Here is a 22,757-nt window from a genome sequence, read left to right as displayed (position 1 = left end):
CTTGCTTACAGAGCATCACCAGCTGACCCTGCCAGGCGATTGAATGCTTCATCTCGAGGGAGAATCCACGTGAATGCTCTAATCTTTTCGACCTTGCGCTTTCGTGTGAATCACACATCAGCTCTCTTTGTACATTTTGTTGCCGGGTAGGTCATTGTTGTTGTTCTTTGTTGTTTGCTTCTGTCGTGAAATATACATGTGCAAAAGAGATTCAGGGAGGAACAGGACAATTTTGAAGTCTACTGGCCATTGAGTACCAATGGCGTATTGGCAACTCCGTAAGCGGCGCCCTTGGCTACAAAATCAAAAGAAGAAACACAGTCAGGCCGAAATCTAAATAAAAACCGAAAATTAAGTCTTGTGGCATGACGGTATGTACATTAGTTGGTTATCAAGCATTTTGGTTCTGTATTCTTTGGCTAAGCATGATGTTGATGGCGATGGCTCCTTAGTCGCTGGTATCGTCGTAGGGATGATACTGCTTCTGCTTCTCTTGCTGCATTTGTTGCTCATGCTGCTTACCGTGCGTCGCCGTGCGGCAGAACTTCTTGGTGGTGCTCCAGTCCTCCTTGAGTGACAAATTGAACATGGAGTAGTCCGGATCGCCAGTTACCTCCTTCACGATATTCAAGAATTTGGGCATGCAGTTCTTCAGCGCGTCACCCGTGAGCGAAGAATACGTTTCCAGCAGCACCAAACCCTTGCAGCTAAAATGATGCAAATACATGAGTAACGGGTGAGGAAGGGACAGACAAGCTGGTTATGTGGCACGAACCGCGGATGGCCGGGCTCCTTGTAAATGTCCAGCTGGAAATATTGGTTGTTGATTAAGAAGCAGCGTCGCTTCTTGTAGATGGTGAAGTGAGCATCGTCACGCTGTGCCAGCAGGTTCATGTAGTCGCGATGCGTCAACTGTGTCTTCACTTCGATACGAGCCTGACCGTGCACATTGGGACGACGCTGCGTATGAATGTAGCTCCAGTGACTTTTCTGTCCGCGCTTGCGCAGGCGGGCCTGCACCTTGGGTCCGCCAGACTGCAAATAATGATGAACCACGTCGAAGTCTTGAAATGGCGGAAACTCGCTGTCGGGCGGCAGCATGGCGACTGCAATGAAGAAGACAAGGTTTAGAGACTAGCTCCTGTGTGGACCTGTAACTCTCATAGCATACCCAAGTATTTCAGCTTTCGCGATGTGGCCTGCAAACGATCACCGATGTCGATGCCTACCTTCTGGCAAACGGACTCGATCAGGCGATTCATCTTGGCCTCGAAGTTGGTGGAGTTGTCGATCACGTCGAAATAGGGATGTCCCACCCAAGCAGCTGCGGACTTGTAGTCCAGTTCGCGTGCCAGATCAACGCCCTCCGAACGGCAGGCATGGTCCTGCAATAAATACGTAGATCACGAATTAGCTTGCGCCACAACTGATTCCAGACAACTCAAGGCAGCCCTTAGCCCCAGCTAGAAAGCCACTAGCGATAGCTATTTACATAGGTATCAAATCTATAGCCATTAGTCTGTTGGGTACCTGATAATGGCGCTTTCTGTTCTACCGTGTTTTGGGCGTTTGTTTTGGCGAACAAAAGAATTGGTCAAGTGAAAACAGTTCCGCTGGAACCGATTGCTAGTTACTTACCTCCGTGGAGTAGAAGTCCTCGGCCCCGTTGGCAGCTGACACCAAGTGCAAAATTTGGTTATAGCGATTGTCGCGCATCTCTACGGGGTTCCACTTGTTGCCCGCCATCATCTTCTCCCACTTGTCCTTCGATATATCTGAAGAACGCAACGAAAGGGAAGCCAAATGTTAGTCTCTGGCCCTGGCTGTGGCTCTAATTTCAATCGCTTACATGCACTTGCGTCCATGACACCGCGATCACATATAATCAAGCAGTTGCGGGTGCTCGAGTTGCCAAGCTCGAAGTAGGTGTTCTCGATCTGTACCATGGTGCGTATCAGATTCTCCTGAAATTTATAGGCTACAAGGCGGGGGAGGGAAGTTTTACTGCTTGTTCATAAGTCGGTCTCTCGGTCGTTGGACTCTCGACTCATTTGCAATCGAAACAAATGGAAATCAGACACGAGTAAATACAATTGCAAGCAAATTCGAATAGAAGTTGAGTGACACACGCTGGGCATCGATTTATGAACAGAAAACTTATTTGATTGGCTCTGATGCTGATTCGAGTAAGATGAAAATGCTTAATGAACGATGGCCAGTATCCAGTTGCTCAACAAGTGCTTGTTGGTTTTATGTCGGTCGATTTGAAGCAGTCTGGAACTCTCCTGGGGTTTAAATCGATGAAAGTATTGAACAAAACCATCCCAAAGGAAGCCATCCACCGACCCACAAACATCTTGCTAACTCTAGAAATCTGATATCTTGTAGACTCTGCATTGTAGAGGTAAAGTACAAATATCTCCCTCCCAGGTTCATCCTAGATCCACACTTCTTCTAGTAATACAGCTTGGGTATAGTAATCTGTTAGCCTTTTCCAACATCTTGATATTGATAAGTTTGTATGTATGTACATACATGTGTATGTATGTATGTATGTATGTACAAATATATATATATTTATATATATATATATATTATACTTATGACTTTTATGACAAAAGCCCTCCACTAATTATAATGATGGCCTAAAGTGACCCTGAAAAGGCTCCAAAAGCAGCGATGCGAGGGATCCAGCGAGATAGAAACTGGGAGCCAGTCGAAACCTCATAGCGACACCTGTTGCGGGGTCACGTGACGCTCCGCCCAACTGCATCGCTAGCCGAGTTGCTGATGCGCTTCGTAATACTTGCGCCGCTGCTGCCGTGACAGTTGCATTGAACTTGACTCGCGCAGAAAGTGGCAGGTGAAATTGATCGATTTGGGTTGCGACGCCCGACCGTTTACTGTGTTTTGTTTTCGTTCGCTGATTCTTTTCTTTTCTTTTCTCCTCTCCGAATTCTAATTCAATTAGCGATGTGCATATAAGAGGAAAATTAACGAAAATACATTCGAATAGTATATAGCCGCTTTGTGGTAGGTAGGTTGAACATATGTACCTATGACCGTAGTTTTACTCGTTATTTGTATGACAAATCAGGAAATATTTGTATGTATGCTGTTATATATTAAAGCTATTAGTATACATGTAATTATGTGTATGTATGTACGTATTCATGGGAGTGGGCGCATGTGTGTGTGCCCCGCCAACTTTTAATGAACTCGCAGCAGATACGAAGTATGGATGTATGTAAATGTATGCAGATGAAGTTCTCGTCGGCACATTTTTAATTACATAATTAGTCTGGTTAATTTGCATAGTTTCAGAGCACAGATTTGACTAATGAAGTCGTTGGATAGGTCCGCAACAACAACGCAAAAGGGCGTGCGAAAGGGACGGACAGGGGCAGGAGCAGCGAAAAATATCACTAAGCAAAACAAAATCATTTGGAAATCAATTCGGGATATCAATTGACGAGCAGCATCGAGCGATACAAAATTCAAACGGGAATTTTTCGACAAATATCAGTGCCAGTATCTATGTATGTACATAGACATGTATGATATCAGCCTCTATATAAAGCACGCGGCACCAACAACAAACAAGTGACGCTCGGCTGCTAAAAATGGGAGAGACAGCGAGGGAGAGGAGTACTCAACAGCCGTTAAGAGAGCGGATGACGGGACCGCGTCAGAAAGCACGTGATGCGACAGAACACTTGAAATGTTTTCGTGTATAATGCCCGTATTTAATTAGCCAGTCAGTAGTCGGATACATGTACAAATGTACACTTCTGCCAGATGTATGTACAGATTTTCATAAATAAGTTAAGCCGAAAACAAAATCGAAAATTTATTTTTCCTGGGAAAATGACCATGCGGCCATGCGACCCCCTTTCTTGGTACATTAGAAAATACACATGGCTGGGGGTATGCAGTTCCATCTGGAGAGTTCCAGTTATAGAAATAAGCACCAGAACACACGTGATGGTCAGCCGTCGTGAATCGGATCGGATCAATACGCAAAACAATCATACAGTGGACTCTCGAAAAGTTCAACACTCGAAAGGTTTATTGTGATTTTCTGGATCCCAGCTGCATACCCTTTTTCTTGGTGGACCTTATTTAAAGCTGTTATATTTGTTGGTATCCTGAAGTATAATACTTTTACAAAGGTAATGTTACATGTTTCGAATGTTCACTGTTCACATACTCATACGTACATTTCTGTATACATATCCGCGTGTGCGGCTAAATTTAAATGCCCCATTTAAATGTGCAGAAATCGTAGAAGCTAGCAAATGGCAGAGGTTTGGCGTGAATTATTATTATTGTGCAGATACAGATGTATACATTTGTTAGCATATACAAAAGAATATATGTAGTGATTACAGCTGGTAAGACAGTTCTTGGAGACAGGTGTTAGAAGACTGCACACAGATAAACAGCGTAAATCAAAGAACTGAAGCCAGAATAATAAATAAACATAGGTTGGTAGAGGTAAGAGGGGTATGTGCATATGTTTGTATACATTAGTCAAAAATCATTTTCTGTTTGGTTAACTGTCAACTCATTCGGGGCGGACACGGCCAGAGGACAGAGATCTGTTCAAGTCTTTGCTGTCGCCGGAAGATAAAGCAGCTCAAGCATACATACAAATATGTCCATAATATGGGCACACAAAGAAAGGCACAGGCACAGGAACAAGAACAGGAACAGAAACAACGGATGGACAGGGATGATAAAGAGCGATAAGGAGGATCTGAACTCCGTTAAACAAGACACAAAGCGAGTCGGTTGCTTTTGAGATCAGCGCAAGAAGATTCGATCAGAGGGAACTGCTGATCGGCTCTTACTCACCTTCGCTGCCATTGGGCTTGGAGGCAGCCTTGGCCAAGCAACGCGGACAGGATGCAGTTAGATCGATGAGACTGTGCTCCGGCGCGGCAAATGGCAGATCTTTGTAAACGAACGTGGTTGGCGTGGGCGGGTCTGCGTGGGTGGTACGCATGTGAGTGGATTGGTGTTTTGGGTGAGTGTGTACTAGCATTCATACGCATCTTACATAGGCCCTAGCTACACTCTTTACTGGCTACTCACTCGTGGGCACACACGTAGGTAAGGAATAATGACAAATCAACCTTCATGTGACCACCCTACCCAAGGCCTCTCCAGAGTGGCCTGAAGTGTGCGCTTTCCGTATCTTATCGTGGTACCGTTGTTGCCAATATAGATACAAGCATTCTTGGTGGACACAGGGGGGGGGGGGGGGGGGGGGGGGGGGGGGGGGGGGGGGGGGGGGGGGGAAGGGGTGGGGGAAGGTTAGCTGTCCTACGTTCCCCGCCTCCCGCCAATTGCAAATTCGTTAAAAACGCTATTGACAAATTGGTCCCGAAATAAAAAGGAATGAGTTGTCGGCGAAATGGAAATTGTCACCAGTCACGCAATTCTCAAGTCAGTTGTCGGAGACAGCTCATCAGGATATCGGGGAAATACTCGGGAAATTCTTAAGTACAAAGGAATTACGTAAGCTTCACCATTGAGACGTGACTTTCATGGCGGCCGCCTTGCTATGTACTCGGATATACGCAGACAAATACGAGTATAAATACACACATACTATTTACATACAGTATGTGGCATCGTTGTTCGCTGTCGCAGTTGCCTGATTTTAAAAATACATCTAGCATATATAGTACGTATAGTACATACAACTTTCAGAGGTCTCTCTTTGTGTGGGTCCCGTCCGTTCCGCTAGTAAATATTTTGATTTATTTTAGTTTTCGAGAAACTGCTCTGAATCTGTCGACCTTGACAATGTACGGACAATGGAAGATCGGATCCACGAGGGTCTTTGGAAAATGCTTGCAAGTGCAAAACTCCTTTTCTACTCCTTTCTTTGTTCGTTACAAGGCCATTACTTACCCTCTTTCTCGGTCAGATCAGAGAACTTGACGCCGCCACTAGATATGCAGGAGAGGGGGAGAAACAGAGAGAGAGAAACAAAGAAGGCATTAGCATATTTACATTGGTGGAGGTGCAGGTGGAGGTTGCGTCTACTAGGTACGAGTTTTGAATATGATATAGACACGACTGTTCAGTCGGAGTATGGAGGATAACAATCTCGACCCGTATCAAATCAGCATTTGCTTCAGCATCGGTTCAGGCATGCGAGTAGGTGTCCTCAAAGCCTAGGCTGGGTGACCCAGCCTGGAGGCACGCAAAGCTACTCGGAGCCAAGCTGAGGGTGCAGCTTCCCCAGTTGGCCGCTTTCGCTTTGATTGGCTCTTTTCAAAGTTTTTGTGCTTAAATCATTCATAGTTTAAGTGGTTGTGTGTGTGAGTGGAGAGAGAGAGAGAGAGAGAGAGAGAGAGAGAGAGAGCATTTACCTGAGTAACACAGTGGCCGTTTCAGGCACGCGGAACACCTGAAAATATTTAACATGCTCATTGCTTTGTTTCGAGTTTGTGGGGCAATAGGATGGTACTAAAGAATGACATATAGAGTTTCTTAAGGCTTTCTTTCTTAGTCTGCTACTGCCCTTCTGCCCTCCGAGTGGCCCACCAGGAGTGGGCACTACTTACAGCTGCAACAGAACGTTGCCACAAAACAAAGCTCAAATTAAAGCCTAGCAGGCTCTTTCTACCAAACGTTTGCCTAGTACTAGGAGCCCCCCGAAAACCCCATAAAACTCACCTTCCATCCCAGGTTCTCAAAGAACGTGCACAGACGTGACTGGCCAGTTGTCTTGCCGCCACAGGGACCTGAAAGTGTTCAAATTATTATTCAGATGGCATTGAGAGATTGATTCGACCGACAACTACATATGAACAAAAAGCTCGATTGAGGCCCAAATTCCAATTAGAAACGAGAACCAGTGAACGAGCAGTTGCTGCTTGGCTGCTGCGGCGGCGGAGAACCGCTCTAATTGTTCCTCAATTGTGCACTTCGCTGGAATGGGGACTGACATTGACTGTTATTCCAGAGCTGCACATGCCCATGGTCATTGCACCGCAGTCTTGTCTCTCGTCTCTGGTCACTGGTCCGTGCATAGATCAGGAATTGATCGGCCGGAAACGTAACAGGCAGGGCTTATGAACGGCTAATGGAACGGCCCACGTGCCCCTGAAACGGAATGAGCCTGCCTGAATGGGGCCTGTCGTTTATCAGCTTCTTCCTCAGCCTGCTGACAAATTACGATTATGGTGGTGCGGCAGAGGAAGTCAATACCAAAATGCGATAATAGACTAGTACAAATTATACGAATGTATAGTTTTGTCTCTGTTCATGCAACAGGCAAATAGAAGATAGGCCTCCTCAATACGTCAATACCGTCGTGCGTTCTACCTAAACCTAATCACAGTCATAACTTCGGCCAAATTAAGTGATTAAACCACGCGCCGAAGCAATACCATATGAGCGCGAGGAATAAACAGGTTTCTGGCGCTCTTTTACATTCAAATGTAAATTATGTGCTACTATGGAATAAAGCCGGTAGCGAATACCTGCTGTGGGAATGGGAGCCAATCTTATCAAACGACAGACGCCGCCATTGGATGGGGAATCTGCGCGCAGAAATGCTACCCCACCACGCAGGCCTGCGACCTTGACATAAATCGGCAACAAATTGCAGCTAAGGGGTGGCAGGAGACCAAGCGAAGAGACACTTGTAACAGATACACAAAACGCACACAGCCGAAGAGTAGCACTTTTTCAATTTACTGGAAGAAAACTCACCGCCAGTTAAAACGATTTTGTACACACGCTTCTCCTTGCTCGACACGGAGCCCATCTTGTTCAACTTCAGGCTAGGCATGGGGCTTGGCTTTGGGGATGTGGATTTTTGGCTCTCGACGAGCTCCTGCTGCTCCTGTCCATTCCTGACTGCCATCGCTGCAGCTGCTGATGGTGCCAGTGCTGTCGTTGCCAGCAGAGACTGTTGCCCGTTGCTGACTGTCGCTATCGTGGCGAGGGCGGCAGGTGACATTAGCTGGTCGGCTGCTGTTGCCATCTCGTCGCGTAGGTCCCTGTCAACTCTCGGCGTGGCAGGCGCAACAGCGGTCGTTAGGCTCTCCGTCGGTGTCTGATATATGTACGTGGAAACTCTTCTACGCCGCAAACGGAGCAAATGCACGTGCCTTTTTAAGGTTATGAAGGGTAGTGGACTGCAAAATCTGTGCAATTTATAAAAACATTCAAATGTAGTTGATGACGACCCTTTATCACTTTATTTGAGTTATTCATTGGAATTTCAAGAGGTTTTATGGAGATAAAGCAACTATTATTACCACGGATTGGGGTTGAAAACTATGACACGCGCGCTGCAATTTTAAACATGCGTGGAGTAAAGTATTGGTTGGACTCGGTCATTCCTTCAGATTGCGCGGGACCTAACCGAAATGCGACGACTTGACTTTTATGATACACCATACGACCTCGGGGCCAACGTCAGGCGCAATGCTTTGTGCCACATCCGAGTTTATCGCTATCAAAGTCTATTCGATTTATAGTTAATCAGCATTTTGTTATTGAGTTGACACCGCATCCGAATATTATTTTTTGTTGTTATCTAATCGCTACAGCGATGGTCGCACGACGATGAATTCGCATTGACTAGGTTCTTCAGTTCGACGACGGGGCTGTCGATATTTTCTTGAATAGGGTAAGTTTGGTGCATGATGCAACTATACAAGGTGGTCTCGTCGGCAAACGCTCTACTATTTATGCTATTTTTTTTTTTAAGACCTGTTTGCAGACAATTATTAAATATCCTCTTTGGCAATTTTATTTTAGTTATCTTACAATTAGACGATGAGTCTTAATCGCAGATACATGTGTACGTGAAATGCTCACAATCTCATATGTCTATCTCGTTCAGCCCTCAGATAAGATCCAAGATTCATGGCAAATGATTCAACGTGTGAACAAATCGTTATTCCTCACATACATGATGGTTCTACGCGATTCACACTCAGCGTTCTGAGCAGTAAGTGTGAGGGAAACGAAACTATCGTGTGACGATTAACCATGTGATGGCATGAGCTTTAAAGTTGCCCATTGCAAGAAAACGAGTTTAGGTTTGTTTATAAGCGGATCGCATATGACCAAATTTACACCATGGCTGCAGCCCAGACTTTGCTCCTACAATGTTCTCACTAAAAACTGCAGAAATTGAATTGCAGTGCGCATATGCTTAATATCATGCTTAATACGCAACCTTTCGCATGAACAAGCGCACTGAGACAAAATAGAGCCGAACAGACCCGAACGCCGACCGAGGAGACCACCTTCTATAGTTGCATCATGATTTAGTTTGTGGCCGTAGTAATGAGAACAGTGCGATAACGAGCTATCGATAAAGAATGCCAGCTGAGACTCAAAAATATAACAAAATATACATTTAAACAATTTTTTTCAATATACCGTATTCTTAAATCATATTCCTCGATTTTTATGTTATATTTGATATTACCAGCTTGCTTGACTTGACTTTTAACACTGAAACAATAATATCACTTTGGCTTAAAATAAATATTCATATTTACTGGATTGTATATAAACTAAGTTTTAAACAAGGAAGGTACAAAACAATACAATATATTTTACAAAGTTCCAGTTCACATTTCCAAATGTGAAATGTGAAAATTGATTTTCATGTTTTATTTAAAACATTTACCCATATATTATAATTTTAACCGATTACTGAATCAACTCTCTGCAATTAAACCTTTTAAAATTAAAAATTGTTAAAGACTGTGCTTTATATATTAAAGTTGAAAAAAAATTTATCTTTTTATCTTACATAGCAACTACGTGGAAGTAATACATTTGCGACCTACCACACATTACAGAATCATCAAACATTTAACGGATTTACTAAGGGGATAAAATGTCGATTAAAGATTAATCTGATTAAAGATTTTTTGAAAGCCTTCTTAAAGGGACTACTAGGCGACTCTAAAAATGGAAAAAACCGATACCAAGGAAGTTTTAAGTGATAAGTGATAGTCCGCACATCGCCAGGAGGCTGCAAGAGGGAGGAGCTCAACAGCTGCAACAGGAGCTCAACACCCGTGCCCTAGGAGCGAAGGACCGTTCCGGGTCAGCTTTTCAGCCAGCACGGACAGCGGATGCCCACAACCGGGCCGTCAACGGTGGGACCGCCAACTTGGCCGCGGCTGAAGTGAACGTCAATGCGGAGGCCCAAGAGCCCAAACGCTGGAGACCAGTCTCTTGTCGCTCAGGCGCTGACCTCATTGAGGAACCTACCGGCCGACGATCTTAATTTAATGATTGCCACCATAAGGGCAGTACCATACATATTTAAAAGAAGCAAAAGTAAGATTTGTATAAATATTATTTAACTAGGGGCCAAGCCCTCTGCAGACTCGCATCACTCGATTGCAAGCCCCCATAGTTTTAATTAAAACTAACAATTACGGTTTTTTGTAAAATTGTTTTCTTCATCTGTCTTTAGCTCGCCCCCTTCCATAGAGCCACACATTGCAGAGTCACGGCAGAGGCAGAAGCTGCGGGACTTGGTGGGTTTAGCCACTGCAAATTAATTTATTCATTCTGGCTATCATAATGATCCAATCGTATCCCAATTTGGTGTTCTAATATATGTGTTCCTTCCCTACGGAATGGCGTTTTTCTTTTATCTTCTAAATTGTAGCTTTGGTAGGTTTTCGCTCTTGGTGGGATACGTTTTTAAATACACTGATTTCAGTGGGAGCATACAGCAGTCCGGAGCCAAAATTTGGTGGCTCTAGCTCTTATAGTCTCTGAGAACAATATATAATACAATATACTTTATAGGGTCGGAAACGTTCCCTTCTGTGCCCTACAAACAACCGATATTCCGAACAAATACAAAATACCCTATTTACTCTTCGAGTACCGGGTATAAAAAGAGTGAAACCACTACATCTGGCTCTTTTATATTGCTAATTCTTTCAGTACATTTTTACTCCATCGCGAACCCCCAAAGCTGGGTTCGGTTCCACCATTGTTCTGCAAAAATGTCATACGATAGTTCTAATGAAGAACATATGATATTTGAAAATAGGATAAGAAAAATACGCAGTAAACCATCATATAATATAAAGAAAGCTTGTATCGATAATGTGGGTGCCATCACTACGACATAAGGCAATTGGGCGCGTTTACCAGGATAACTTAATCACCGATGCACGATTACAAGAAATGGATCATGGATCATGATCGGCGATGATCAGGATCGCTCCAGAATCCGAACCACCAGCAGGTTGATGCGGAAATATTTCGAACTAATTTTCATCCAGATTTGAGGAAACAACACTGTTTTACACGTATGCGCATCAGTGCCCAGGACATTGCTGGTATTGTGGGAGGTCATGAGGTGGCTTGCAAGGTTCTGGTCAATCATTTTATATGCCTATTGTTTGGCTTTTGCGCCGTGTTCTTGAAGATAATGTATTGAATTATGTTGATTATTTATCTCAACTTTAATTGCTTGAAATTCGTCAAATTATAATTGTAATTAATAGTGTAATTACACTGCTCGACAAAATCTACATTGGTTTTCCTCAAGGACATATTCTGACTAATTTTTTAAGAATTTAAAGTGTGCAGTGTGCGGCCTCTGCCTCTGCAGTATGCGGTTTTAGGGGAGGGGGTGAGCTAAAGGAGCGTGTTGGAGTGCGAAGTGATTTAGATGTTGACGAAAGATGAAAAACAAATATAAAATGTAAAATGTAAAATATGTAAATAACCTTTAAGGTAGAGATGTTTTTCTGAGTACAGGGTATAAAAGCTGTGACGCGTAAGAAGCGTCTCACACGTCCCTTCTCGTTTCATATGGTTTTTCCAAATCTCTAATGACATGTGCGAGGAAAATTGAGAGAGATCGCGGTCTGCTTGGGCTATCCCACCAGAATACCCACCATTAACCGTTAACCAAGACTACATATATAATTAGAATGTAATGTGCGATTAGTGTTAGTGATTTTTATTTAGACTTGATTATTTAATTTTTGGAACAATTTAGATCAATTTTAGATCTCAACCAAAAAGAACTTAAATTTAAATCCGTTTCAGGAGTCCCCAGACTATACACTCGATGTTCAAGCCAGTCGATAGCAATCACAGATACTATCGATAGTAGATTTGCAGATCTTTTTAAAGCGTAGTTTTCCATTCGCGTATATTTTATGAATGCAATGCACTCTCAATCAAAGGGCAATACAAAATAGATTTAAAACGTTGTGTTTCAATATTTTAAACGTGCATTTTCCACACAGCACATGTGTGTAATGTTTGTGAGTGCGAGTGAGTGAGAGCGAGGAATGTCAAAATGACAGCAACAAAGCAAGCAGTATAGCAAAACCAGCTGTGCGAGGTCGTGGCCCCCTCCCGAAAACAACACTATCCAAAATTGTACAAAGTAGACATATTTTACGTTCCGTTCTGAAATCCCAAGTAAAAACCAAAATTGTGCGGGACCAAAATTGTCTATTACATAATACAGTTAATTAAGCGTGGTATGCACATGCTACAACCAGCCAGACTCAAGTGCATCACTATATCCACACTGCGTCATACCTGGAGATATATTCTGTTCGTGGCCAAGCTGCTGCACTACATCTACACGAAAGTCAGACATCACCTGGGGCTGCCATCTAATCGGGAGCACAACAACAATATCATGGATCAAGAAATGCCAGAGGAGCAAGACATGCCAGAGGAGGGAGGCGATCGAGAAAATATGGTCGACCAGCAACAGGAGGAAGAGCGAGAACATGCGGATTTGTTGGCACGTTTCCATGTTATTGGGGCTTTGGAGCCTATGGATGCGGCCAGTGACATGGATGATGAGGACGAGGAGGACGACGATGATGTTGATGTCGACTATGGCGATTCGGACTCGGACTCAGAGCTTGAGGAAATGTATTCAGATGAATCGAGCAGCTCCAGTGACGAGCCAGACGAACGGGACACCAAAGTCAAGCAGAGCAAGTGCCTCTTCCCGGATGAGGAGCAGCAGCCGCAGCAAAAGACACTGCGCCAGTACAGCTTCCAGCCCCTGCGACTGGTGAAGTGCGCCTACAAGGACAAGCATTGCGCTGGAGGCTTCCCGCTGGCTCGCAGTGGCCACCGCATCATCGCCTCCAACTCTCATTTGTACTCCTTGGGCGGCTACAATCCGCGGAGCGCTGTCAATGCAGCTCGGCGCGGTCGCTGCCTCCTCTTCCAGGAGCTCTGGAGTTACAACTTTGCCACCAATCTCTGGAGGCTGGAGCTGAATGCAGAGAATGCAGACAACTTGCCTGTGGAGCTGGCCTCCAACGCATTGACCATTCACAATAACGTGTTGATTGTGAGTATTTGTCGAGATGGGAGGTGCAAGACAAAAATAGACGATTGTCTCTCTGTTCTGTGTGTGTGTGTGTGTGTGAATAGGAAAGCGAAACTGCTAGATAAAGCCCCTAGACCCGCGCTGTTCACCCCGTTCCGCGAATTGCAGTGAAAAAAATGTTTTTCATAGCAAACGAGAGTTCAGGATGTGGGTGTGGGATTGCCCTGACTGCCACCTATGCAGTCCGTCCAATAACGGGCCCTGTAGAGAGGAACTGCAGCAGTTCCCGCACATCTATTGAAAGAAATTATTATTGGGTTAAAGAGAACTCTGCTCTCCGTGCAATACGGATGAATGCCTGGGCCAATGCCACGCCCTGCCCTGCCCTCGATGCTCTTCCGCCTCTCCGCTTTGTTTGTGCATTCTAAACATTCGAAATGTCAGCCCAAAGAAACGGGAATCGCCCGATTCCGAGCGCCAACAGCTGCCACCATGGCCATTGCCGTCTCTCTCTCTCAGACCGCCTCGGCCTCTGTTTCCGTCCCTGTCTATGCGCATGCCATGCGAGTCCCAACCCTCTTTCTGTTGTTTTGCTTTCCATTTTGGTTACTACGCAGTTGTTGTTTATGCTGCGGCATGCAACAACTTGTTTCCCAGCTTTTCTCTCTAGAGCTCGCGATGAAAAACAAAATTGCTTCCCCTGCCACATCTCTCTTTCCCTCTCCCTGTAATCCCAGCTGAGAGCGCGCGCGCTTTTTGTGGGGGACTAGTGGGACTAACTGCCTTTAGCATTTTATGCTGGCTCTTGGCTGCAACTGCCCTTTTCCCATCCCATGCACTCCTCAATTAGCTATAATTTGATGACGAATCATGACCGATACACACAAAACATACTGGAGACGAATGTTTCCGCTTATCCGGGGCGACAACATTGGTCAGCCTCTGTTCGGTTCACTCCCGAATAGATAAGCAGTGGCTGGCTTTCGCTTTGTTGGCTCAATATCTTCTAATTTAATGCATCGCCAACCATTTCAGGGGCGTGCAAATGCACTCACAGCACAACAGTACGCACTTCCTAAGTAGGAAAAACAGAATACATATGTACATTTGGGAGTACAATTTTTCGTTTTCTTTTTCTTTGCAGTCTCATGGAGGTACTGGTTATCCATTCGGGGAGTCCTGTTCGAACGATTGCTATGTGTATCGAACGGCTAGTGTTGGGGCAACGCCTGCCGTCAATCGCCTAAAGGTCACCGGAGATCTGCCAACGGCCCAATACGGCCCGGGGATTGTGATCCACAAGAATTATCTGTACACAATCGGGGGAACGACTGGCTTCGACTATACCTGCGACGTGTACCGCTTGGACTTGCGCACAGGAGTGTGGGAAAATGTGTACATTAGTCGACCGGAGATGCGCGAAGATCCGGAGGGCCGCTACCGCCACGAGGTGATCTACGATGGAAAGCATATATTTGTGCTTGGCGGCGGGACTTCACACTCTGTCTACGATCTGCAGCGCATTCCTGCCTACAACTTGGATGCTAACTGCTGGGACTACTTTGACACTTTCCCAGATCCACGGATCGTCGATGTGGGGCGAAACAATAAAGGCTATCCGAAGCCGCGCAAGTGCTTCTCGTGTGTGCAACACCAGTCCACCAATGGAGACATCGAAGCCTTCATCACGGGTGGCTTACAGGTGCGTTCAGGGCTTGCAGGGCTCTCTGCTTGATATGTATCTAACAACTTTTTATCCCAATGCTTAGGGTGACTTTTCGACATACTTCTCGGACATTTGGAAGCTGAATATGCGCACCAAACAGTGGTTCCTCCTTGAGACAAGTCTTCCACGTCCCTTGTACTTCCATTCGGCAGCACATTCTGATAACGGCTGCATGTACGTGTTCGGCGGCATAGAGTACAATGACAAGGAGATGCGACGGCGCAACGGCCTTTACAAGATGTGGATGACCGTGCCAAAGCTTAGCGAAATGTGCTGGGATGCCGTCACCTACTACAACGACAATCTCGACATGTACGATCGCAAGACGCTACTCAAATCTGGCATACCCAAGACATTTACTGATCGCCTGCCGGCTCAAGCGAGAAAGAAGACCGAGAAGAACGAACCAGATCCATCCATGCTTATTTCCCTTTACTCCCACCCGAAGCGTGCTCGCTCCACAACGCATTAGCTTCTTGAAACTAAATCAAAAAGTCCCTTCTCCCCTTAAAAAAAATTGAGTTACGTGGAATGGAGCCTTTTTGGTGTCGTGCCACCTGGCCTCTTACATACATATATAGCAACATAACTTTGCGTTACTATTGTTTAAAGGTTTTGTTTTGATATTGAGCGCGCGCTGTGATCGAATACGAAGGACATTTATAGTTGTACACATACATACATACTTATGTATGTATTTTGATATTTCGCAGACTCGTAAGAAAAGGGCGGACGGACACGTATAGCATGTGAATAAGATTGTAATTAAGTTAGCTAGCTGAACAACAACCAGAAGAACTCCAGCAACATACATACATAAATACAGATATAAACTACAATCAAAGCAAACGTAATTTTAAACAGCAGCTTAGCAGATCGAATCGTTACAGGACGTCCAGCGCACTCCACACCACCACCCCCAACCCCACTACCACAATAAATAGTTTCTCTTTACCCGCACAGAGACTTGCACCCAAACGAAATTAGTTTTGAAGGCTACACCAAACAATGTCATATAGAGGAGGGCGGCATGCACCTCCGATGTATTTTTGTCAAAGTGTACATACATAAATTTAGCAGTAGTAATATTTAAATAACTTAAGAGAATCCATCATCATTGCGATATAATGTACCAATGCAGGCATCAGTTTGCTCGAATTATCTTACCCAAGACTAAATTTGGTTGAATCTAAGTTAATAAATACATTTTTAATGCAACACCATCCATCCCTAGCATTCGTATTCTCCACCTCTAAAATCATAAATCATCACGATATTGCGTAGTTGACCCAGTTTTTAGTTTCCACGAAGTTTCTGTTGGGGTGCATTACCGCATCCCATCGTTGTTAATGGGATGGGGGGATTCATGCGCATTTTGTAATTCCAAATTCACCCCAAAAATACAGGTACAATATTAGGCGCTCTGTCTAAAGAAAATGTTTACAACGTCGGTGGTTGGAAAAACTGTTGCTGACGCCGCCGCAGAGCCTGAATGCATGGAACAGAGAGATTTCTGCAGTTTTGCTGCGTAATACGTCCGTGACCTAGTTTATCCATGACATCATGAGTGAAACGGAAATGATACACAGCATCAAGATTGCACGGTGAACTGTAATTGTTATACCTGGTCTTATGCCATAGTGTTATCCTGGCCGGGATTATTATTAATCTGCATCGCAAAACCAGCTCGGCTTTTTAAATTTTTTTTGAGGTTTTATGTTACCGCTCTACTCTTGGGTAGAGGGGGATTATTTGGCCACCCGCCATTACAAGGTGGAAATCGCCACGTCGAGATATGTAAATTGTTACAGTTTTACTCCAATACTTACCAGCTCGGCTTTGTTTTAGTACATTCATGGTCCATGAAGAAACTATAAGGAGGCCTCGTCGGTGGCAGAGTTACTCGCTGCTTTTTCTTGCAATCAGTGCTCGTTTGCTTGCCGACGCGGAATATTGGTTGCGGACAAAATTTATTTTCAAATTTTTTCAAAATGTTTATTATATATTATATTATACACAGACTACTATCATGAAGCAAACTATTAAAAATTAAATTATGTAACAATTATTATGTTTTTTTACATTGCCTTCAAATGGTTAATCAGCACACTCCATTGTCGTTGCCCTCACACTTAAAGCGATAGCCCTTTCACTCGCACTTATCACTTGCCCGAATTTCTTAGTATTTCCGACGAGACCTCCTTATAGTTTCTTCATGTTCATAAAGCAACTATATAGCATAAAGCAACTATATAAGGAGGTCTCGTCGGAAAAAATTATGGACTAGTGCGAGTGAAAAGTGCGAGTGAAAGGGCTCTCGCTGTAAGTGTGAGGGCAACGACAATGGAGTGTGCTGATTCATCATTTGAAGGCAATGTGAAAAAACATAATAATTGTTTCATAATTTAATTTTTAATAGTAGTATGTGTTCTGAAAAATAAACATTAAAAAAATATTGAAAAAAAAATTTGTCCGCAACCAACCTTCCGCGTCGACAAGCAAACGAGCACTGAGAATTGGGTAAAGCAGCGAGTAACTCTGCCACCGACGGGGCCTCCTTATATAGTTGCTTTATGCTATAAAGTTGCTTTATGGACGAGGCCTCCTTATATAGTTTCTTTATGTTCAAGTGTTATGTCTAAAACTCACTGGGCGCCAAAGAGTTGCCACTCACGACGTAACGTGGCTATTCGAAAATGTTTGCGCTGCACTGTGACTGTCTTAATAATAAGAATAAAATATACTGAATTTGTATCACCACTAACCAAATAGTATAGTGGTATTACCAATGGTATGGTGGTAAAATATAAAAAGAGAGAGGTACTCAGACACGAAAAATATTATTGCGACAGCACCAGGGATGACTTTCTTATAAAAACGATAAGAAATCAACCCTGCTTTTTGCTCGACAGAAAATTGTTTAGCAAGAATTTTGCAGTTCAGGATGTTCACAATTCAGTATTTTCGTCGGTAAATGTTGAAACCTATATGGTAATTTGGTATATTTTAAAATCAAGAAGGTGTATTTCGGTCGATTCCGCGGTCACACTAAGCGGCATTTGCCGACAATTTTTGCGCTTGATTTGGAAAAACGTGTAAAAACTTTATTTATATCAAAAAAGAAGCCGCACAGAAGTTTATAAACACGCATTGCAATGGCATTGGTTTGCGCACGTAAGTAATTGTATATTTCTGAAGCGACTTTGTGTGGAAACTCACTTTTTCGGTCTTCCGTTCCACCAGTGACAAACGAAGTCCCCGAGACGCCCGTCGTGTCTCCCCACTCTGGAGCCGTCTTCGAAAAACGGGTGATTGAGAAGTATCTATTGGAGAATGGCTGCGATCCCATTAGCGGCAAGGAATTGAAGTCGGAGGACTTAATTGAACTGAAAACGCCGGCGTTGGTAAAACCCAAGCCGCCCAGTGCCACCAGCATACCGGCTACTCTGAAAACAATGCAGGACGAGTGGGACGCCCTTATGATCCACTCATTCACACAACGTCAACAGCTGCAGACAACGCGACAAGAGCTGTCCCATGCCCTGTATCAACATGACGCCGCTTGCCGCGTGATTGCACGCCTGAACAAGGAAGTGGCCGCTGCTCGCGAGGCTCTGGCCACGCTGAAGCCCCAGGCCGGTGTTATGAATGCACCGACGACGATTCCGCAGCCGGCACTGGCCTCTGAGGCTGGCGGTGCCGCAGCCCATCCAATGGAGCAGGCTGGCATGAATGCAGAGGTGATACAGAAGCTACAGGACAAGGCCACAGTGCTCACGCAGGAGCGCAAGAAGCGCGGACGCACCGTGCCGGAGGATCTGGTCTCACCAGATCAGGTGAAGAGTTTCCTCACGGTGGCCTCCCATCCTGGCCTGCACTCGGCCTCGGTGCCGGGCATCCTGGCCCTAGACATCAATAGTGCCGACCACAGCAAAATCCTGACCGGCGGCAATGACAAGAACGCGACCGTCTTCAACAAGGACACAGAGCAGGTGGTGGCTATCCTCAAGGGACACACCAAGAAGATCACCAAAGTAATCTACCATCCCAACGAGGACACAGTCATAACCGGCTCCCCCGACATGAATATTCGCATCTGGCACGTTCCCACATCCCAGACGCAGCTACTCTTGGGCTGTCATGACGGACCGGTGACCGGGCTCTCGCTACATCCCACAGGCGACTACTTGCTTTCCACATCGTCCGACAAGCACTGGGCCTTTTCGGACATACGTACTGGACGGCTGCTCACAAAGGTTATAGACACGGCCGAGGTTGGTCTGACGACGGCCCAGTTCCATCCCGACGGCTTGATTTTCGGCACGGGCACTGTCGATTCCCAAGTCAAGATCTGGGATCTGAAGGAGCAGAGCAATGTGGCGAACTTCCCCGGCCACACTGGTCCAATTTCGGCCATATCCTTCTCCGAGAACGGCTACTACCTGGCCACCGCAGCGGACGACGCCTGTGTGAAGCTGTGGGATTTGCGCAAGTTAAAGAACTTTAAAACAATCCAACTGGACGATGGCTACGAGGTCAAGGATCTGTGCTTCGACCAGAGCGGCACCTATCTGGCCATTGCCGGAACCGATGTCAGGTGAGTCCTCGTTCTAATGAACCTAAATTAATCAGTCTAAATTGGGTCTATATATATATGTATATTGAAATCGAGTGAGTTTGTGAGTGAGTTAGAGCTTGTTCTTGCGTCGCTGCTGCAGTTGCAAGCGATGATGCTTCTTAAAGTGCTCCATCCAGTTGTGTAGGCGGTTCTGCTTGACCAGTGCCCGTCGCGACATTTCCTTCTCCGCAGCCATGCCGCGTCGAACCTGCTGCTCCACGCTTCGGAGCTTACTCGGCTCAAGGCGGTCCAGCTGGGATAGTAGCTCCTGTTCCAAGACATCGTTAGGCAGCGTTAGCTTGTGTTGAGGATTATTTATATTACCATAACATAGGATTGGATCTTCTCCACCTTGGCCAGGGTCGTGTCCTGTTCATCCTCGTACGTTGACTTGGCGGTTGCCGGAGGAGCCTGCATGTCTTCCCTAGTGCGCCATTGCCTCGACGATTTCTGTGCGGGCTTCAGCGCCAGCATCGGCTCCTCCTTTTTCTGTTCGGGCTGCACTTTGTTCTGTATATGCTTCAGGATTACAGGCACAATGCTGTTAAGCTTTATGTTCAGCTTGCTGGGAGGGAGAATTCATTAAATTAATGAACTATATTTGAACTGATCCCCGAGACTGCCCAGCTCACTCACTCTTTGCAGTAGCTTTGCTCGTAGACGCTCAACAACTCGGTGGCTCGCTGCTGCAGACCAGCCACACGACGCTGAAGGAACTCAGGGTCCTTCAGAAAAACGTTGGCCGTCACCTTGCGCTCGAATGTTTTTTGCTGGAACCACGATAGTAATGTTAAGAATGCACCACCCTTGAAAGAATACAAAAAGGATTCCACTCACGGCTTTGTCGTGGAGTATGCTCACGATGTGATTGAGCAGGGCCAGCTGGGTGAAGCGTCGGTTGTAGTTGGAGACCTTTAGCCGGTTCCTTTCGTAGCCCCGAATCCAAACGTCCGCATCCAAGTGATTCCGCTTGGCAAGGTAAGGTCTGACCACTTTCTCCATATAGCTCTGCACTTGCTGCACCTGTTCCAGGCCGGCTGGATGTCGTTCGCTGATCTCCATGCAGACGATCTCCTTGGGCATGGTCAGCCTATCCCTCTCCGGACCTTCCTCTGCCAGCTCATCCACCGTGTCGTCAAAGTAGCTGATTAGCTTGAGAAGGTATTGGAAGCGGCCGTAGACTTCCTGTACCTCCATTAGCACACGTTGGTGTTCGAGCGTCACCTCGTTAAGCTCGTCGGCCACCTTGTTCTCCTTCAGCATCTTCAGCTTCTGTTGGGCCTGCAGCATTTTCTTAAACTCCTCCGCTTCCATTTGTTTGAGCGATTCTTCAGCGAACTTGTGAAAGTTGTCCGCCTTCTCGTACAGACTGTCCTGGTGCTCCTTCTCGCGTTTCCTGTCCAGAAACATCTCCTGCGTGGCATAGTACATGAATCGGTTCCGCGTGATGTCACGCAGCAGTAAAACATCTCTAAAGTAATGATTCAATTCTTCGATGGCATCTAGTTTTTCTCTAACACCCCCTCCGATTCACTCACGTTTTCATGCGGAACTTTTTGGCCAATCGCTGCGCACTGGCGTCGGTTATGTAGTCTGGATCGATGGTGGTCACCACGCATGGAGCTCGGGGATTGGCAATTTCGCCGCGCTGTAACCAAAACCATGTAAAAAACCAAAACCATTCCATGTTTTTGTATGTCCATACCGCATTGAAGTCATCAATTGACAGATTGATGGGCTTCGGGGCATCTGGCTCCTTGTGGGTCTGAGGGCGTATGAAATCTATCAAAGAAAATAATTTGGATTCTACCCTAATTATCACAATGAATACTTGAATGCTACCTTCATATTTGCGGTAAACCTTTCTCTTAAATTTTTGCATTTCATCAGTGCTGTGACGCGCTGTTTTTCCTCTGGGGAACTAGTTTACTTGTTTATGGTTGCTATGACACAGGAATACCATCTGCCATGACGACTATATTGACGATACCCGGCTTTCTTTCCATTTTAGGGTTTACCTATGCAAGCAGTGGCAGGATCTGAAGATATTCAACGACCACACGGCCCTGGCAACCGGCGTCCGCTTCGGAAAGCATGCACAGTATCTGGCATCCACCAGCATGGACCGCACACTGAAGCTGTATGCCATCGAATAAGCACCAGCTGCGGCTCAGCCCGGCATATTAATAACTATGTCCTAAAGTTCTTTCAAATGTACGAGTATTTTAAGCTCTTTTGTGTGTACGTTAAAGAAATATTTCAGAAAATAAACCTGACTCTTCTATCTGAAACAATACGTATATTGGCATGTGTCTAATTCTTCATTACTGTATAAACTTATATAGAAAAATGTATTCAACGAGTATCCCTCGACTCGACATGGACTCGCCTTCTTCAAGAAGCCGAAATCATCTTAAGCGGCCTCTCCAAATAGGCGGCCAGAGACATGGCCTTTTGCTTGAGCATGCCCAATCCAACGTGGCTCCGGGCATATAGGCATAGCAGCACACTAGCCACCTGCAATAAATATGATTAAGCGAGAAAGTCTAAGCAGAGCAGGTGATTTTTTCGATCTGCTTGCCTGTGTTATGGCTACATGACCGGTCTCGCAATCAATCAGCACGAAGGTCAATCGGTCTTCACGGAATGCATTCCGTCCGTGTTTTTCATACGCCGCCCATATATTGCTGGCAATGGCTGCAGTAATGCGGGCATCCTTATCACCATAGCCTGAGTAGGCCAATAGTGCACCCTCCTGGCTGAGCAGACTGCAAGTACAGACACTGATTTATTTGACTGCATTTAAATTACTCTATTACAACTATTCTCTTACAGGGTGTTCTCGACGCCTCCGGTATTCGCCTGGCTTAGAACTTGTGTGAGTGCCTTGGGTTTCAACATTTTGTGAAGTTTGTTCAAATACAAAAAGAAAGAAACAATAAACTTCGATTAGCATCAGCTGTAGAGTGTGACCGCGGAATTATCGATCAAATATACCGTCACACCCTCAAAACTATATCGAAATATAAGTTCTCATTTTCAAAATATACCAAAAATATTCCGCTGAAAAAACAATACTT

General features: G+C 45.2%; 5 protein-coding genes across 11 annotated transcripts; 2 read left to right on the top strand and 3 right to left on the bottom strand.

Annotated features, from left to right (window-relative positions):
• On the bottom strand, nucleotides 1-8,593 carry LOC117587498 (TRPL translocation defect protein 14). Of its 6 annotated transcripts, none has more exons than XM_034278281.1 (12): nucleotides 8,393-8,592; nucleotides 7,735-8,171; nucleotides 6,694-6,761; nucleotides 6,387-6,424; nucleotides 5,923-5,960; nucleotides 4,858-4,989; nucleotides 1,850-1,978; nucleotides 1,639-1,775; nucleotides 1,172-1,385; nucleotides 776-1,106; nucleotides 523-707; nucleotides 1-295 (listed from the first exon to the last, which is right to left on the bottom strand). In XM_034278281.1, exons 1-12 carry the CDS (start codon nucleotides 8,425-8,427, stop codon nucleotides 240-242), a joined length of 1,800 nt encoding a protein of 599 aa, XP_034134172.1. In that variant the 5' UTR covers nucleotides 8,428-8,592; the 3' UTR covers nucleotides 1-239. The 6 variants fall into 6 exon arrangements, with proteins under 6 accessions (XP_034134172.1, XP_034134192.1, XP_034134207.1 ...); XM_034278316.1 differs by lacking the exon at nucleotides 1-295 and adding an exon at nucleotides 8,286-8,318 and having other exon boundaries at nucleotides 385-707; nucleotides 8,393-8,593; XM_034278301.1 differs by lacking the exon at nucleotides 4,858-4,989 and having other exon boundaries at nucleotides 8,393-8,589.
• A 3,582-nt stretch (nucleotides 8,594-12,175) lies between these two features.
• LOC117584867 (kelch domain-containing protein 10 homolog) lies at nucleotides 12,176-16,277 on the top strand. The gene is made up of 3 exons (XM_034274020.1): nucleotides 12,176-13,354; nucleotides 14,478-15,035; nucleotides 15,103-16,277. Exons 1-3 carry the CDS (start codon nucleotides 12,521-12,523, stop codon nucleotides 15,529-15,531), a joined length of 1,821 nt encoding a protein of 606 aa, XP_034129911.1. The 5' UTR covers nucleotides 12,176-12,520; the 3' UTR covers nucleotides 15,532-16,277.
• Nucleotides 16,278-18,076: 1,799 nt separating this feature from the next.
• On the top strand, nucleotides 18,077-21,977 carry LOC117585321 (pre-mRNA-processing factor 19). The gene is made up of 3 exons (XM_034274761.1): nucleotides 18,077-18,233; nucleotides 18,303-19,656; nucleotides 21,689-21,977. The coding sequence occupies exons 1-3, from the start codon at nucleotides 18,215-18,217 to the stop codon at nucleotides 21,831-21,833; spliced, it is 1,518 nt and encodes a 505-aa protein (XP_034130652.1). The 5' UTR covers nucleotides 18,077-18,214; the 3' UTR covers nucleotides 21,834-21,977.
• LOC117585330 lies at nucleotides 19,703-21,756 on the bottom strand. 2 transcript variants are annotated; one of them, XM_034274780.1, is made up of 7 exons: nucleotides 21,520-21,756; nucleotides 21,383-21,459; nucleotides 21,216-21,325; nucleotides 20,515-21,148; nucleotides 20,314-20,447; nucleotides 20,002-20,242; nucleotides 19,703-19,945 (listed from the first exon to the last, which is right to left on the bottom strand). In XM_034274780.1, exons 1-7 carry the CDS (start codon nucleotides 21,557-21,559, stop codon nucleotides 19,748-19,750), a joined length of 1,434 nt encoding a protein of 477 aa, XP_034130671.1. In that variant the 5' UTR covers nucleotides 21,560-21,756; the 3' UTR covers nucleotides 19,703-19,747. The 2 variants fall into 2 exon arrangements, with proteins under 2 accessions (XP_034130671.1, XP_034130664.1); XM_034274773.1 differs by having other exon boundaries at nucleotides 21,383-21,756.
• Nucleotides 21,957-22,663, bottom strand: LOC117585346 (ragulator complex protein LAMTOR2 homolog). Its single transcript, XM_034274793.1, has 3 exons — nucleotides 22,511-22,663; nucleotides 22,259-22,445; nucleotides 21,957-22,194 (listed from the first exon to the last, which is right to left on the bottom strand). The coding sequence occupies exons 1-3, from the start codon at nucleotides 22,576-22,578 to the stop codon at nucleotides 22,072-22,074; spliced, it is 378 nt and encodes a 125-aa protein (XP_034130684.1). The 5' UTR covers nucleotides 22,579-22,663; the 3' UTR covers nucleotides 21,957-22,071.
• Nucleotides 22,664-22,757: the final 94 nt, after the last annotated feature.

Source organism: Drosophila guanche, unplaced genomic scaffold (assembly GCF_900245975.1).
Source record: "Drosophila guanche unplaced genomic scaffold, DGUA_6, whole genome shotgun sequence".
NCBI classification, from domain to species: domain Eukaryota; kingdom Metazoa; phylum Arthropoda; class Insecta; order Diptera; family Drosophilidae; genus Drosophila; species Drosophila guanche.
Note: the sequence above shows the minus strand (reverse complement) of the source record. Positions and strands in the feature narration are given on the sequence as shown.